The 16,878-nt window shown below is 39.2% G+C and overlaps 1 protein-coding gene across 2 annotated transcripts in view; it reads right to left on the minus strand.

The window, feature by feature from the left end:
• Positions 1 to 647: 647 nt before the first annotated feature.
• rnf150a (ring finger protein 150a) overlaps positions 648 to 16,878 on the minus strand; it is a 130,331-nt gene continuing 114,100 nt past the window's right edge. For both annotated transcript variants that reach the window (XM_041185134.1, XM_041185126.1), the window contains one exon: positions 648 to 10,238. In XM_041185134.1, coding sequence (XP_041041068.1) covers positions 10,120 to 10,238 — 119 coding nt within the window. In that variant the 3' untranslated portion in view covers positions 648 to 10,119. The remainder of the gene's footprint in view (positions 10,239 to 16,878) is intronic.

Genomic DNA, 16,878 nt, shown 5'->3' on the forward strand with positions numbered 1-16,878 from the left:
TTTAACAAATAGAAATTCAGGCACATGGAGCCTGCATGTTGAGTATATACAACAAACATCAATTAATTATGAAAAATGGAAGACAGCGAAGGCAACTGTTTGTAGAGCACAGTGCTATGAAGAACTGAATGGAAATACTAAAGCCAGATGTTGGAGGGACCAGTTGCACAAATTGAAGTGGCTGTACATCAAAAAACAGGCAGAAGAATACTATGCCAAAACTTTTCAGATTCCAAACAATCTGAAAATGTTTTACAAGGCAAAAAGCCCACAGTAGATATTTTAATTGTTTTGCAGAAACCAGAAGATGAATAAACACTGATTTAGTATTTTTTTTGTTCTAGAAGACAATAGGAAATAATCAAACAAACAGAAATATAGGTTCATCTCAGACAAAAGAGGGTTGGGAAAATCATCTATCCTTTAAAAAGGAAAGCATCCCTTTCACCCTGCAATTCTTATTTGCACGTGGAAACCAAATATGAGAATAAATGTTCAGTTTCCCAGCACCATCATTTCTCCTCTTGATGATCAACATCCTCCAATGAATAAATAACCAATAATTTGAAGATTTAGGTAGCATGTTGAGGCAACCTTATGAAAGGTGCCACTAATATGGTTAAAACAAAACACATGGAACTCACTTGTTAAGAAAACTGTTCCATTAAAATTTATTGGGACTCCATTTTTTTTTAAATTTTGTATAGTTGCAACATCTTACCTAGTACATATCAACACAGCTGCACATATTTACATTTTATTGTCTGCTATGTAACAAAATAGTAATAGGCTACTGAATAGTGTTTCCACATTTGAGTTTAATCCTTCCCCCTTTATACAAACATCAAGTCTATGTTCAAGCAATTTTAAGTACTGCAAAGTGAAAAAGAAATATGCTTTATCATTGATTGTATCAGGCAAATCCCTTTTTCCCCAGTAACATCCTTGGATGCCAGCTTTTTTTTTTGAGAGATATAAAGTGCAATATGGGGGAAGAAACACATTATACTTCAGCAATGACTCACTTCAAATAGAAAATAATTCCAACACCATACATAAAGAAAATTCTGGAGGAAAATGTATTAAAACCAATAAAATAACTACACAACATTTTAGACTATTATCTTGCAGGCTTCAGCATATGACAAAATGCCAAATAAAAATAAATTCTATTGTTATCACCATGCAATCCATTTGCCACTTTGGTTTAACTCATACCAAACTAAGTATTTATTTGAAATGAAAGCATCTTGACGAAATAGCACTGAGAAAGCAAAACAGATATTTCTAACTGGAGTGATGTTTTGGAGGACAAAAGCAGCATACCCAAAAATACAGTGAGCTGCATCAAGAACAAATAAACCCACATCTTCTAATCTATTAAATTTAAGGCAATTAATGAATCCTCCTGCATTACATAACCAATGACCTACTAAACAGAAACCCATATTCTGCTAAACTTGAATTACGTGGAGTCATCTTTAAGATCCTTTGAAAACACGAGGTTGAGAAAAAATTGGTGCATGGGAACAAATAACTGTTGAATTGATAAAAAAAATGAACCATATACATAGTACCAACCACACTGAAAAGACAGGACAGGCGATGTTCAATACATGGCACTCTCAAATAAAACAAAACTCGACCAATCCCCTCTCATTTATGGGTCATTAACACCTCATTTATAGCTGCAATCTGGCATTGAATGGTGGCCGAAATCCACTCGTTTGCTCCTAGAAATGGTTAGATTTGTACAATGCAACTTTCTTTTAGTGGGTCTCCAGAAGATAGGAGCACCAGACAACTTCTAGATTTCACCTTTGCACCACGGTAAAGACTGATGTTGGTGAAAGTGAGGGCTTTGGAAATTGGAAACTTGTGCTACAGCCAGTTTTACTGGCTGAAACAGTCCCATTTCCTCCTTGCTTCTATACAAGTAGTACAAGACAGTGTTTCCCAGGCAATGCGCAACTGGGTTGGTGGAGGGAAAGAAAAATGTATTTTTCTTAAACAAAATGCACACCTGTAAACATCACTGGAGAAGCATTGTACTGGAAGATGGCCAAGTCTGAACAAAACTGTTGAATTACTACTATGGGCAAAGAGCACTGGATCAGACTCAGCCAGTCAGTCTGGTTGTATCCACAGTTTCTGGTATTTACTGTCCTGCTGATAAAACAGGCTTGCACTATTAAGAGTGTTTTTAGCAGCAAGAGGGTGAAATGCTAACCTTAAGAATGGCTCTACATCATTAATCAGTAGTATTCAAGGAACAACTGCAGCAGTCGACTTGTCACCGCTATCTGTATAAAGGTACTTCAATCATATGCTTTCAGACAGCAGAAGGCACTCTGCATCTAAGCAGCTAATACATGGCAATATACAGATCAAATTATAAATTTGTCCATCCCATGAGTCAGAAATACGACTGAATTATTTGTTTGTTGGATGAAATTAAATAAGCATGGCTGAAGATGGCGTTATCCATTAGACCAAGTTTAGTAACAAATCAATGTAATGGGAAAAGTGGATTGATCTGATTTACCCATATAATGTGGCATGATTCAAGCTTAATGCATTGAAGTCAGAAACAAAATAAGATTATTTAACTTTCTTTTAAAAAATTGATTGCTGTTGGAAGTAATCTATGTATTACAAGGCAAATGCAATTTTTCAAGTTATGTAACATTAGCCAAATGGCACTCCCAGCAGGCCAGTGACATTTTATAGCTATTGGTCATGGTTTTACTGACATATTTGAAACCTTGTTTTGAATAGGGAAACAAAGAAGTGGTTAAATTGTATATAGTTCTCCTGTTACGGCAATCAGGTTTAAAGGAAATTACAACTACTGCTTCACTTCAAAGATGTTCTTTTGACTTTGGTTGTTAAGTTGGTGACATAATTTAAGTGGCAATAATCAAGACTTAAACCGTAGACTTGTAGAGACAAATTCTCTCCTTCTGGGCTGTAAAATTCTATGTGAAGATTAAAACTTACTGAAATACTGGTCAATATGCTGTTTTAGTGACCCCACGCACAAATAATGCATCTAAGTGAACACTAAAGGGAAGTGTATTCTGTCAATACAAGAAGCATAGCAGTAAAGTGCCTTCTGCTTTTAATTTTAAAAAAATATTTCTTGGTACCTTTTTGGAGCGCTATGAAGATATTGAAATGTTTTTGAAACAACGTTATAGGAGGACAAACTAAATTTTATTTAAAAGAAACCAATAAGAAAATCTATTTACAAGTTATCTTCTGTACTGTTACGAAGACAAAACTGTGATTTCTTTGGTGAATGGAGATCTCACATTCTTACACCCATTAAGGAAACCCAAACTGCATTCAAAACATGTAAAAAAAAATAATTTTGGGAAATACAATTTGCAACATACAATGTAATTAAAAATTGTTTAAATGACCTATGGAAAAAATACTATCCTGACATAGAATGCATTTACCATGTATATTTATTTTAAAAAGATTTGTCAAGTGTGGATTGAAATGGGTTTTCTATGTAAATGGCATTGCAATATACAGCTACAAAGTGACAGCATTATTAACCATTTACAATGCACTGAATTCATATCATATATGATCACAGAAATATTCTTCTCATCTTGGGAACTAAGAACTGCCTTCTCCATTGAATTGTTGTAGAAACGTTTACATATAAAATAGCAATTCAAAATTAACACACAAGGATATCTGCAATTTAAGTAATACATTCCAGAACTGATCTAGATACAAATGTATATTTTGTGTTCATTTTCTTCTAAATTAAGCCATTAGAACATTTTGCAATGTGCGCAGTATAGAATAGGAAAATATGATTAAAAATGCAAACTAGTTTGAAGTGAACCATAATCCTCAGGTTGATTTGTAAAATCAAGTGGATTACTTGGAGCATGCTTGAATAATCAAGAGTTTGAAGTACAATCACAAGAAAATGTAATATTATGTTTATCTCAATCATGCTCAACTTCTTTCCTTCTAAACCCTAACATAATTCTTACTCACCCTTCACCTTTTATGTCTCCTACAGACCCAAGTCCAGACGGTCCAGCCATGCATCCCTAGGTTTCTACCAAGGTTACTTGCCAACAATGAATTAAAGTTGTGAACCTACATCTAACTTCTGAATAGCAGTGAACACTGGAATACTGACCCACCATACAACTAGATAAATAGGTTTTGATGATAAAAAAATATATAAAATTTGACAATGATTACCTGGATAGTTCAGAAAATAATAAGTTTAGGAGTACTGTTGTTGAACATTTTAAACTTAATTAGGTTTTATCTGGCCCTCAATAGGAAACAGGATTTTTCTGGTAAAACGATATTCAAAACCTAGCTAACAATTTCAAGTTCAAAGAAAATCTTACATGCTTACCTAAAATAACTTTTCCAATGGAAGTCTTGAATTTAATTTGACTGAACAATTCAAGAGAAAGTTTGGTTATGATTGGGACACGAGCTACTGAATAAGATTTAGTGAATGATGAAGAGCTTCAACATTATGTTCAACAGCTTGAATTTGATATGATCAATTTGGAAAGGAAGCAGCTTGTGTTGTTGAGAAGTCACATGCAATATATATGGTTAAACATAACTATTTCAGTCAGAGCATATTTAGTGTTATTTCCAACAACAGTGACTTCAATTTGCATTTAAACAGATCAGTGTCAATTTTTGAAAGAGAACATGATTTTCAGGGGTTTTAATTCATATAAGTTATTAGTCAAGATTGAACAATACAGAGTTAAAGAAGTCAAGCCTAAAAGTGCTCAAATATTTAAAAACAGGAACAACTTCTCTTTTTTTTTAACCCCTATTTAAACAAAAGTCTTTGTGGGATAAAGTAAATGTAAACTGAGTTTAAGATTGAGAATTGTGCAAAGACAGATTTTCATTAGAGAATAAAAACTGTTATGAAGTATACACCCTGTTGAATGATTGAACACATTCTCTGAAGAGTTTTCCTCATTCTTGGACAAAAAAAAATCAACATTGATCATAGGTTAGAATCAGAATAGTTACAGCATAGGAGGGTCAGACCTAGTCCCCTCCCCTGCCTTTTCCCTTCAGCACTGCAAATCTTCTCTCTTCAGATAATTATCCAATTCCCTTTTGAAAGCCATGATTAAATCTGCCCCCACCACACACTCAGGCTGTGCATTCCAGGCCCTAATCACTCACTGTGTAAAAAAAGTATTTTTTGTTGCAAATCACCTTAATTTGATGTCCCTTGGTTCTTGATCCTTCCGCCAACTGGAATAGTTTTTCCCTATTTACTCTGTCCACATCCCTCATGAATTTGAGCATCTCTGTCAAATCTCCTCTAGATCTTCTTTCCTCCAAGAAGAACAGCCTCAGCTTCTCCAATTTAGCCATGTAACTAAAGTTCCTTATCCTTGGAACTATTTTTGTGAATCTTTTCTGCACCCTCTATAATGCCTTCACATCCTTCCTAAAGTGTGGTACGCAGACAGGACTAAGTACTTTAGTTGAGGCCAAGCCAGTGTTCCTTGCTTTCATACTCTGTGTCCTTACATATAAGGCCCAGGGCCATGTATGCTTTATTAACCGCTTTCTCAGCCTGCTCTGTCACCTTCAATGATTTGTGCACATATACCCCAGGTTGCTCTACTCCAGCGCTCCCTTAGAATTGTACTCTTTATATTGTCTCTCCTTGTTCTTCCTACCAAAATTAATTGATACTAAAGGACCTGGGCTCTAACTAAAAATGAAAAATATCACTTGGAGCACAAGCTTCTTAGGAGCCCAAACTTTACGTAGTGTTCCTGGTAGAAGGCCTTGCTTTGCAAGTAAAGTAATCTATTTGTTTCAATCTCTCCTTTGGAGAAACTGAAATCTGAATAAATAAGTTGCCAAACTTTATGTCTAAACCTGGAGGACTACTGGTAAATCAGTCAAAAAAGCTGTCAAAAAAGCAAGGATAGTTGGTCACACATCATCTGTTTGGCCTAGGCACCAATTTAGTTGTTTGGAATAGATTGTATTCACTATAGTCCATGCTGAAAAGGGAGACTTAATTCCTGCAAATATGTGGCCATATTTGGTAGGTTCAGTATGGTGTCCTTGCTGATGCTGAAGTGCACCTGGGCTTGAACTGCCAGTTATAAGGAAATCCAGAAAATAAAATCCTCGAGTGAATCAGTATTCCTGTCATGGCTTGTAAGCGGAGTTTAATTCCAAGACCATTACCCTCTTTTTCCTTCTTAACTGCCTGCCATTTTCTTGAAAGAAGAACAAAGTGTAACAGAGTGTCAGCAACAAATAATGCCATCTTTAAATCACTTAGCAAAAGGCATGGTCTGAATGTGAGACAAAATCAGTGCTGTCCTGGCATCTACAGGTAGGGGTGCCATATAGGAACATATAAGTGCTAAGTCTAAGTGGATAGGCAGTGAAAAATTATTCATAACTAATTTAGCCAAGATAGCCACACAGTAGGAAAGACCCTTATTGACTGTTGAGATGGATGTAAAAGGAATCCTTGCAGAACTTTCTAAAACAAAGAACGGTTTTGTGTGCATTCCTGTTCAAATGATTTGTCCTTCGTCATCCTCAGATAATGTAGGAGGATCAATGCAGTGCTAGGAGTGGAAGCACATTTGATTGGGGATTGGTGTTAAGAGTCAATGTGAATTGACACCTGTTTGAAGTTGAGGTAACAGCATTTGGGCAAGTAATAGTGCTACAAGCAGCATACTCTGGTCAATCTGTCGATGCCAGTTTTGACTGACCGTAGCCTGGAAGCTAAAGCCGAAGGCAAATTCAACCTATGACTAATGCTAGAGAATCTCCCTTCCCACAATACCTACTTTACAGCTCGGGTAAGACATTGTTCAAACAGTGCTTCTCTCAGGTGTTGCTGCTTCCTGTTAGCTTTAATTTTTCTGTGTTTTTGTGCCACACTGATGCCCTAAGTAACTCAACACCAAGAAAATCTCAGCTTTACCACTGTGGTGGCCAGCATCAACTTCTAATGGTCAAGCAAAGTCCATCTGCTAAGATAGGAATAGGCTTGTAGACAGGAAAAATTATAGAAACGTGGAAGGATTTACGGCATAGGAGTCAATTTGCCCCATCATGCCCATGCCAGCTAAAAAAGACCTGTACAGTCTAATCCCACCTCCCAGCTCTTGGTCTGTACCTCAAGTGCATATCCAAGTGTGTTTTTAAATGTTGTGCAAGATTTCTGTCTCAACCACTCTTGAGTGAAAAAATTAGTCCTCAACTCCTCTCTAATCCTCTGTTAATTAATTTAAATCTTTGTCTCCTGATAATTAACTTCTCTGCTAATGGAAACAGGTACTTCTTATCCATTGTATCTATACACCTCAATTAAATTTCTTCTTAGCCTCCTCTGTACAAAGAAAATCGTCCCATATACCTTCTTGATCACCTTATCTGCTTGTCCTGCTACCTTTAGGGATTGACAGACTTACACTCTAAGGTCCCTCTGTACTTCTCAGAATCCTACCTTTCATTGCTTACTCCCTTACCTTGTTTATCCTCCCAAAACGCATTAACCCACAAATTCACTAGATTAAATTTCATTCGCCACATTTCTGCCCACTGAACTAGTTCATTGATATCTTCCTGCAGTCTACAGCTTTTTTCCTCACAAAGACATGGGAACATTTTGTATCATCTGCAAACTATTCTATGATTCTTCAAACTCTTAGTTACAACTTTAGTTTTTACCCATTTTTCTGCTTTTGTATCATCCACAAATTTCACACTCCAGCTAATTTATGAAAATTAGAAACAACTGCAGTCCAAACTCTAATCCCTGCACAACTTCAGTTAGCCTCTAGTCCTCAGGGTTTGTCCGATTATGGCATGGCTTCGCGAGATGCAACATAAAATGGCACTGCTGAAAAATGATGGAAGAATTTTGTAGACTAAAACTAAGTATAACCACTCAAACTTTGATAAAGCTTTCTCTCTGAAAACCTAGCAACTGGAGGAAAGCAGCTGAAACGGTTTATAGCAACAAGAAACAATTAATAAGTAGCAATTCAAACTTTTTCTGACGCAGGAAACAGTTTAGAGATTTTCTGCTGACAAGAGAAAAGTTATCATGCGTGCAGCTCTTCAGCAAGGCCTTTTACAAAGCAAAGCATGTGACCGAAGTATTTTTTTTCTTAAACAGAAAATGGTTCAAATGATTTTCCAATGTACAAGATGAGTGAGTGAGTGAGGAAGAAAATGGCTTACTTAGCATTGCTAATGACACTGATTTGTTACCCTATTTAGACTAAGATTTATCAATCGCACTCATGCATGATATTTCCATCAGTAATGTAAGCAACCCTAATCCTTTGCTCACGTTAAAAAAACATTTTAACCTTTTAAAAAGCCAATATCAGACACATTTCATTATCAGATGGCTTTCAGTCAACTGCATTTCCATAATTCATTAGCATGTTTGCATTTTTAACAATCATTAAATTCAAGCAGCAAATAATATGGTGTTAAAGAGTCTGCTGTACTCTACCTCCTATCCAGTCTAATCCTAGTCCTATACATGTGAACATATTTGCTTTCAACATCAACCCACCAAATTGCAACCTCAATAAGTTTTAAAATCTTCATATCAATGCACCATCTGCATTGCCTAAGATGTGCTGCTCTAGGACAAAAAATGCACTGGAGTGATCACAAGGTTTATACATCATAACGATAAATATTCATTCTGGTCCTTGGGACATCTTGGGGTTTAAATGTGTTCTTTATCATTAAAATTGTAAAAGATTGCTTATTTTCAAATGCTTATGTCTAAACAGTCAACAATCTATATATAGGACAAAAACAGTACAGTAATTTCAAAAATATACACCCTCTGCTGCTTTGTGGTATTTTTCTTTCCATCTAGAGAATTTATAAATTTTTTTCAACACCATGTTTAACATTATTGGGTCCTTTTGTGGGAATGAAAGGTCTGACTATAAAAAGGCTACAGTAGAATCTCATGACTTGAGAAGTCATTTATTCAGACCCAGTATAATGATTCTGTAATTCTAATACATTTTCATATGTTTTCACTGTACAATAAGCTATTGCTAAGAAAGATGATATAAACAACTGAAATTCAAATTCCATGAAATATCAGAAAATTCTTTTGAAGTATATTATAATGTAAATTATATTTTGGCTGAGGTTGGTTGGTGTAAAGCTTTTCTATAAAGACTAAAATTATTTTTGTTGTCAAGCACTTAAAAGCAATTAAAACTTGTGGTTTAACCTATTTGGCCACTTTCTCAGCTGTGTGTTAATAGCCAAAAGGCCAAAAACGTGAGGGAATGTCAAATGTGAACCGTACACACAAACATTCACGCAACCCAGTCTACCAAGAATTCTTATGAGTGCAAGCAGGCTGTTGCTGGAACATTCACTCTGTCTAAATTACCATCAGAGCACACTATATATACACAACATACCTGCACAATATCATCACTAGCTCTTCTATTAGCAAAGATATGTTGAGAGATGGCAGATGAATTTCTAGAAGTCTTTTCAGCACCTGCAAGCCACTGCTCTGAATATTTATTGAGCAAAATAAACTTTACTTAAAGCTGACCACAAAAAAAAGCTAGTGATTCACAGGAGTGCAGGACTTGGAGCCAACTTTAAAATTCAGTTTATAACTTAAAAGCACCGACTGAATGTTTTAGTGTTGAGGCAGTGATTCCAGGATCAATCCTTTTAATAAAAATATTTTAGGATCAAACTCTGGAAAAGCTGGAGTCAGTCGCAAAAACAAACTTAAAAACACAAATAGTTGACCATCATTGAAAGTATAAAACAAAAAGTAAACAGCACAAAATTGTTATTTTCTTCATTTCAGTCACTGAGTTGTGTTAAGAGCTTTTTCAAAATATAGGAATGAGGGCAAGAGATAAGCTTGCAGAATCCTCGTGAAGAAAACAGACATCCAATGCTAAAGAATGTGTGTCTAAGGAAGAGTAAATGATTGTCGCTATTGCTCTCACAATCATCCCAGTTCTGAGTGCACTGGACATTGTTTCAGTCACTCTGTGGGCTTGCCTGATCCACATTCAGAAACAGAATTAATCCTTCTCAGGATTTCACTTCCTCACAGTCCTGGTCTGTGGAGAGCTCTATGTCAGAAAGTCCAACTTCAACAGCCAGAATCAATGAAGTGTCAGAATCGCTGCTCACAAATGGTCCTTCATCATCTTCAAGAAGGGGAAAAAAAACAAAATTAGCAAGTGTGCCTTTATTCTATACCTAATATTTGTGATAAAATTCAACAGAAGCCCCGAGCTACTATTTATTCAAAATTTACCACACGCATTATGGAAATTGTACTGTGTAAACAGTTACAAATAGAGGTGCAATGTTCCAAATTGGAACAGAAAAAGCTTTGATTAAAACTAGCAATTCCACAATCCCTGTAGACTGGGATACTATTGTTGGATTAAAGTGTCAGGACTGTCGTAACTCAAAATACTTCTCCATTAATAATGAACTCTCATCATCGATGGTTGTTGAAGACACATGTTATAATCATGCACCATTGGCACCCTCCATCTCATTGCCCATACCTTCTCCAAAAAGGGTGTGAGGGGTGGTGAGCAATCCTAAGTAGCATTGGCAAAATCATGGTTACACAGATGGTCACATTCTCCTAGGAGCCTAATTATTGACAAGTAATTCCATCAAGGAAATAAAAGAGATACTCAAGAGAAAAGAGTTACATTATGGGCCTGGGATTCCAAAAGCTGCACCTAGCAGCTGGTGGAACAAGACAGCTTCTTCTGCACGAGTGCTCACACAGAGCATATCAGTTTAAGGTCACACACATACCAGCAGCTAGCCACAGAATTATAACAACAAAGTCATCAACACATCATGCCTGGCCACTTTTTAAGGGAGGAATAGAATGCCTTCTAGATGAAATTCCATCATCCCAAAGAGTGGCCAAGTCAGTCAGCAGAAGTGTGGTCTCTCCAACTTGCAAACAGTGCAACATGAGGATTCAAGGCTTTTTGGGGTTGGGGAGAGAAAACAACAGGGGAGACGGCACAAGCCTTTCAGGTGCCACGATCTGCACTGGCTGGGATTTAATGTGGGTGATCGGGGTCTCACCCACTGGTTGAAGAACTGATGGAAGCCCCACTTCACTTTTCTCTGGTCTGGGAGGCAGTGTCAGTCCTCCTGTCCCAAAAGCTGCCAGCCAATCAGGGGCCAGCAGCTCTCTAGTACCAACAGCGCTGCCAGGAGTGAGGGCCACTGTCAGTATTACATTGGAGCCTACCTTGAGGATTGTCAATGGATCCCCAGGTAGAGGTGTGTGTTGGCGAATTGGAGGTTGTGTGGAGAGGGTCACTGGTGAGGAGGGGTGGGGAGAGGGAGTAGAAAATCAGAATCAAGAGCAGGGGGTGGTTCTTAATGCTCCCCGCTCTTGATGCTGGGTTCCTTGATTGGACACAGACTACCCACAAGCAAGGGAACCCTCCGCCATCCCTGGGCAGGCCACTGGCAAACCAGGCAGGGTTTAATGGGCAGCATTCCCGGATGGTAAGACCCCGTCTGCTGCTGGTTGAGTAACACAGTTGAGAGGCCACTTAAGGGCCTCAACTGGTCTCCAGGCAGGAAGGCTGGCTGCAAGCCTTCCCACCCTGGATTAGAGTGAGGCAGGATCTCCACCCTGCACTCTTCCACTCATGTAAGTGCGGCTGGTGTTGCGGCTACTCTTGCTCTTTTGTCAGAGGTGTAAGGTAGAGTTGTATAAGCAATTCCCATACCACACTGAAGGTTTGCAAATTGCAGCTGAGGGTGAGTAAGTGCAAGACAGGTGAAGGTGACTACCAAGAAGCTGACAATTACTTATTTAGCACTGAAAGGACTCTCAGAGAAGGAGTGCTGTGAACAGCAGCCTCTCACCTGCCCAAGGCTGCAATTCTTCAGTTTCACTGATCAAAGACTTCCCATCTGCGTGTGGATTCCCCACATGCCTTCAAACCCAGAAGAGGGTGGGACGATGTCAGGCTCCTGACCTGATATCAAATTACCAAGTTAGCCATGGACCATCCTGATTCTGGGAGCTTTGAACTCGGCACACTTGGGACTACTAAATTAAACAATAGATCTTTCATTATAGCCACCAGAGATGGAACTATTCCAGCATTCTGATCTGGAATCAGGTCCAATGAGAAGACATCAAAATGTGAACTCTCAACTCCATACTTCTAAAAGATTTAACTCCCTGCATGCACCCAAAGCTGGAAAACTACCCCCCCACCCAATTGTATTTGCACTAAAGCTGACCAGTTTGTTCTAGGCTTGAGGTACCCAAAGTGATTTATTCGCCAGCAGTAAAATTCTTCGCCCTATTGAGCCCAATTTTTGTGAAGTAGGAGTTAAAAAAAAAGGATTTAAAAGTATCTTAAAGTATCCACAAAAAACTCAGATCATAATTATATATATATATATATATATATATATATATCAGATCTCAGAAAGAAACAGAAAATTCTGAGAAATCTTTTCTCATTCTACCCAAAACTCACTGAAGTGGTGACAGTTGCTCTTAATTAGGAGTCTGGAATCTGGGAAGTTACAGCCGACATTGTCCTTGACAGCCAATGCACCAACTGGCATCACACTGGACCTGGGACTGCATTGAATCTTACAGCAGTGAATGAATTATTCTACAATATCAGATTGCTTTTGTCCTACTGAATAGGGTTTTGCTGGTAACTGGTGAGTTGCCCATAAAATGTCAATATCTGGACCCAAACACAAGGAAGCACAACAACTGAACAGTTAAAGGTCATACAGAAGTTACAGATGAGAGGTATTAGCATATTTTTGCCCTCCAAAATATCACATGATTATACCTTAGGGTAAATTGCACAAGCACTCTTTGTCTTCATCAGTCTTTGAAATTTGATTGCAGCTAGCCACAAGAATCAATTTACACCACTTCAAATAACACTAACATTTACTTTGACTGCAACTAACTCTCAGCAATATTCACAGTATTCTATTGGGGAGGATAGCAGTCTACAGACATCAACAGCCTTGGACCAGCTTAAGAAGGGCAATTAGGGATGGGAAACAAATGCTGGTCTTGCCAACAACACCTACATCCCTTGATTAATTATATATATCTGGATGTGGATTGTGAATTGATAGAGGTGGAGGGGAACATGTAACTGGGTGTTTAGGGTCTCAGTAGAGTGTATGGTGTTGGCTGTTTGAAGATTGGTGGGAGGGGGGGTGGAGGGAGGAGGTAAAAGTCATAATAGTAAGGTTTATGGCCAAGTTTGAAATTTGTTTTGTGAATTTGTTAAGTGAAAACTTAGATGTCAATTGTGAGATGAGTAACTGCATCAGATATTTGTTTCTGGGATGCGATTTGGAAGAAAACGGAACTTAGAAGGAAATCTTTTGTGCAATAAAGCATTGGTGAATAATAAAATAATCAAGAGAAAGGTGAAAACACAAGGGAGGAAAACATTTCAAATTTCAAACATGAGTCATGACGTAGATAGGGGTGCATGACATGTGAGAAAGTGTATTATTAAGATAAACAAGGTAAGTAAAAATGTTCATCAAATCACTGTCAGTTGTTGTAACAGTTTATAGCTTTCCTGTTTTCTGGCTGATAATTTTGGTGGAATTTATGCATAGCAGTGAAAAAAGGTAATCAGACCCATCAAGCCCACTGCTTCCATATTCACATGCCATCTACTCTTCTGACAGGTTTTACCACAACTCTTGTGGGAAAGATCTGCATAAATACTCCCTGAATCGCAAGATTATCATGTGAATCCCAGAATATTCAACCTTCCTTACATTTCAGTTTTTCAATCCTGGTCTGCTGCCCTCCACAAACATCCCCTCCCAATGTCAGATTGCAGCAGCCAGCACAGGAATCACTAAGTCCAGAGAATTTTGCTAACCCAGAACCACCAATCCTGCTTCCAAATTGTGTGGCTTGGCTGTGACTGTTGTAAGAAATAAAAAGAGACAGGGAAGGCCTCAGATTTGTTCACTGCATGTGCTGTATTACTTGATCTCAGCAAGAGAGGCATTAAGGGTGCTGCAAATGGCTTTAGTACCACTAGGTTAGGACTGAAGAAAAAAAACTGCTGGAGTTTCTGCTCTTGATCTTACTTAACGTGTGCACACTAGGCAAGGAAGGGACCACACTTGACTGTGATGTACCTAGGGTTGAAATAATCCACTGATAGTCAAAATTCGCATATGAACAATGGGCACTCAAATTCTAAAGGAAGTAATGCAATGGGGCAGGGGAGGGGTACAGATTAACAGAGGGAAAGAAAACATGGTTTACTGTAACAGTTAAAAAAAAATTCAGAAATGTAAAAAAAAGTGCACTGCGTGTTCAGACAAAATAATCACGCTCTTTATGCCAACATTTATCTTTGCATTTACTTTATAACTTTGCCAATATCTGTTAACTGATAAATCAAACACAAATTATAGGTTTAATTAACTCAGCAAAACACTAAGGATGCATTTAACTTGCTCCTGCCCCACAGAACTCATTTCTCGTTATCTTGACTCCCTTCTCTCCCCCCTTGTCCAGTCCCTCCCCACCTACATCCGTGATTCCTCTGACACCTTACGTCACATCAACAATTTCCAGTTCCCTGGCCCCAACCGCCTCCTCTTCACCATGGACGTCCAATCACTCCATACCTCCATCCCCCACCAGGATGGTCTGAGGGCCCTTAGCTTCTTCCTCGAACAGAGGCCCGAACAATCCCCATCCACCACTACTCTCCTCCGTCTGGCTGAACTTGTTCTCACACTGAACAATTTCTCCTTCAACTCCTCTCACTTCCTCCAAATAAAAGGTGTGGCTATGGGTACCCGCATGGGCCCCAGCTACGCCTGTCTCTTTATGGGGTATGTGGAACATTCCTTTGTTCCAGTTCTACTCCGGCCCCCTCCCACAACTCTTTCTCCAGTACATCGATGATTACTTCGGTGCTGCTTCGTGCTCTCGTCGGGACTTGGAAAAATTGATTAATTTTGCTTCCAATCTCCACTCCTCCATCATTTTCACGTGGTCCATCTCTGACACTTCCCTTCCCTTCCTTGACCTCTCTGTCTCAATCTCTGGTGATACACTGTCCACCAATATCCATTACAAGCCTACCGACTCCCACAACTACCTTGACTACAGCTCCTCACACCCCGCTTCCTGTAAGGACTCCATCCCATTCTCTCAGTTCCTTCGCCTCCGTCGCATCTGTTCCGATGATGCTACCTTCAAAAACAGTTCCTCTGACATGTCCTCCTTCTTCCTTAACCAAGGTTTTCCACCCACGGTTGTTGACAGGGCCCTCAACCGTGTCCGGCCCATCTCCTGCGCATCCGCCCTCACGGCTTCTCCTCCCTCCCAGAAACATGCTAGGGTCCCCCTTGTCCTCACTTATCACCCCACCAGCCTCCGCATTCAAAGGATCATCCTCTGCCATTTCGGCCAACTCCAGCATGATGCCACTACCAAACACATTTTCCCTTCACCCCCACTGTCGGCATTCCATAGGGTTCGTTCCTTACGGGACACCCTGGTCCACTCCTCCATCACCCCCTACTCCTCAACCCCCTCCTATGGCACCACCCCATGCCCACGCAAAAGATGTAACACCTGTCCCTTCACTTCCTCTCTCCTCACCGTCCAAGGGCCCAAACACTCCTTTCAAGTGAAGCAACATTTCACTTGCATTTCCCCCAACTTAGTCTACTGCATTCGTTGCTCCCAATGCTGTCTCCTCTACATTGGAGAGACCAAACGTAAACTGGGCAACCGCTTTGCAGAACACCTGCGGTCTGTCCGTAAGAATGACCCAAACCTCCCTGTCGCTTGCCATTTCAACACTCCACCCTGCTCTCTTGCCCACATGTCTGTCCTTGGCTTGCTGCATTGTTCCAGTGAAGCCCAACGCAAACTGGAGGAACAACACTTCATCTTCCGACTAGGCACTTTACAGCCTTCTGAACTGAATATTGAATTCAACAACTTTAGGTCTTGAGCTCCCTCCTCCATCCCCACCCCCTTTCTGTTTCTTCCCCCTTCCTTTTGTTTTTTTTTTCCAATAAATTATATAGATTTTTCTTTTTCCCACCTATTTCCATTATTTTTAAATATTTTTAAATCTTTTATGCTCCCCCCACCCCCACTAGAGCTATACCTTGAGTGCCCTACCATCCATTCTTAATTAGCACATTCGTTTAGATAATATCACCAACTTCAACACCTATGTGTTCTTTTGTTCTGCTGTCTGTGACATCTTTTGATGATCTGCTTCTATCATTGCTTTTGCCTACAACCACACCACCCCCCTCCACTTCTCCCCAACCCCCCCACCACTACCACCACCTTAAACCAGCTTATATTTCACCCCTTCCTGGGATTTACCTAGTTCTGTCAAAGGGTCATGAGGACTCGAAATGTCAACTCTTTTCTTCTCTACCAATGCTGCCAGACCTCCTGAGTTTTTCTAGGTAATTCTGTTTTTGTTTTTGATTTCCAGCATCTGCAGTTTTTTGTTTTTGTTTTTATCTCTGCATTTAAATTATTTTGGTTCAAGTTTCAGCCAGGCAGAGTTGCGTTTACATTTCTTGGTTAGAACAGTAATGGTCTTGGCAGGAGAGAGCCGAGGTCACACCTGGATATAGGGCCAGATATATTCAGAGCTCTGCTTCAATAATTAAATATGTAAATGTTACAAAAATAAAGAGGGGAAAGTCCCTCTTTTTAGGGGCTTGATTTTAACACTGTGTATATGCGTGGGTTTTGAGTCACAAAGTGTAAGTGGGTGGGACTTGGGC

Source organism: Carcharodon carcharias, chromosome 1 (assembly GCF_017639515.1).
Source record: "Carcharodon carcharias isolate sCarCar2 chromosome 1, sCarCar2.pri, whole genome shotgun sequence".
NCBI classification, from domain to species: Eukaryota; Metazoa; Chordata; class Chondrichthyes; order Lamniformes; family Lamnidae; genus Carcharodon; species Carcharodon carcharias.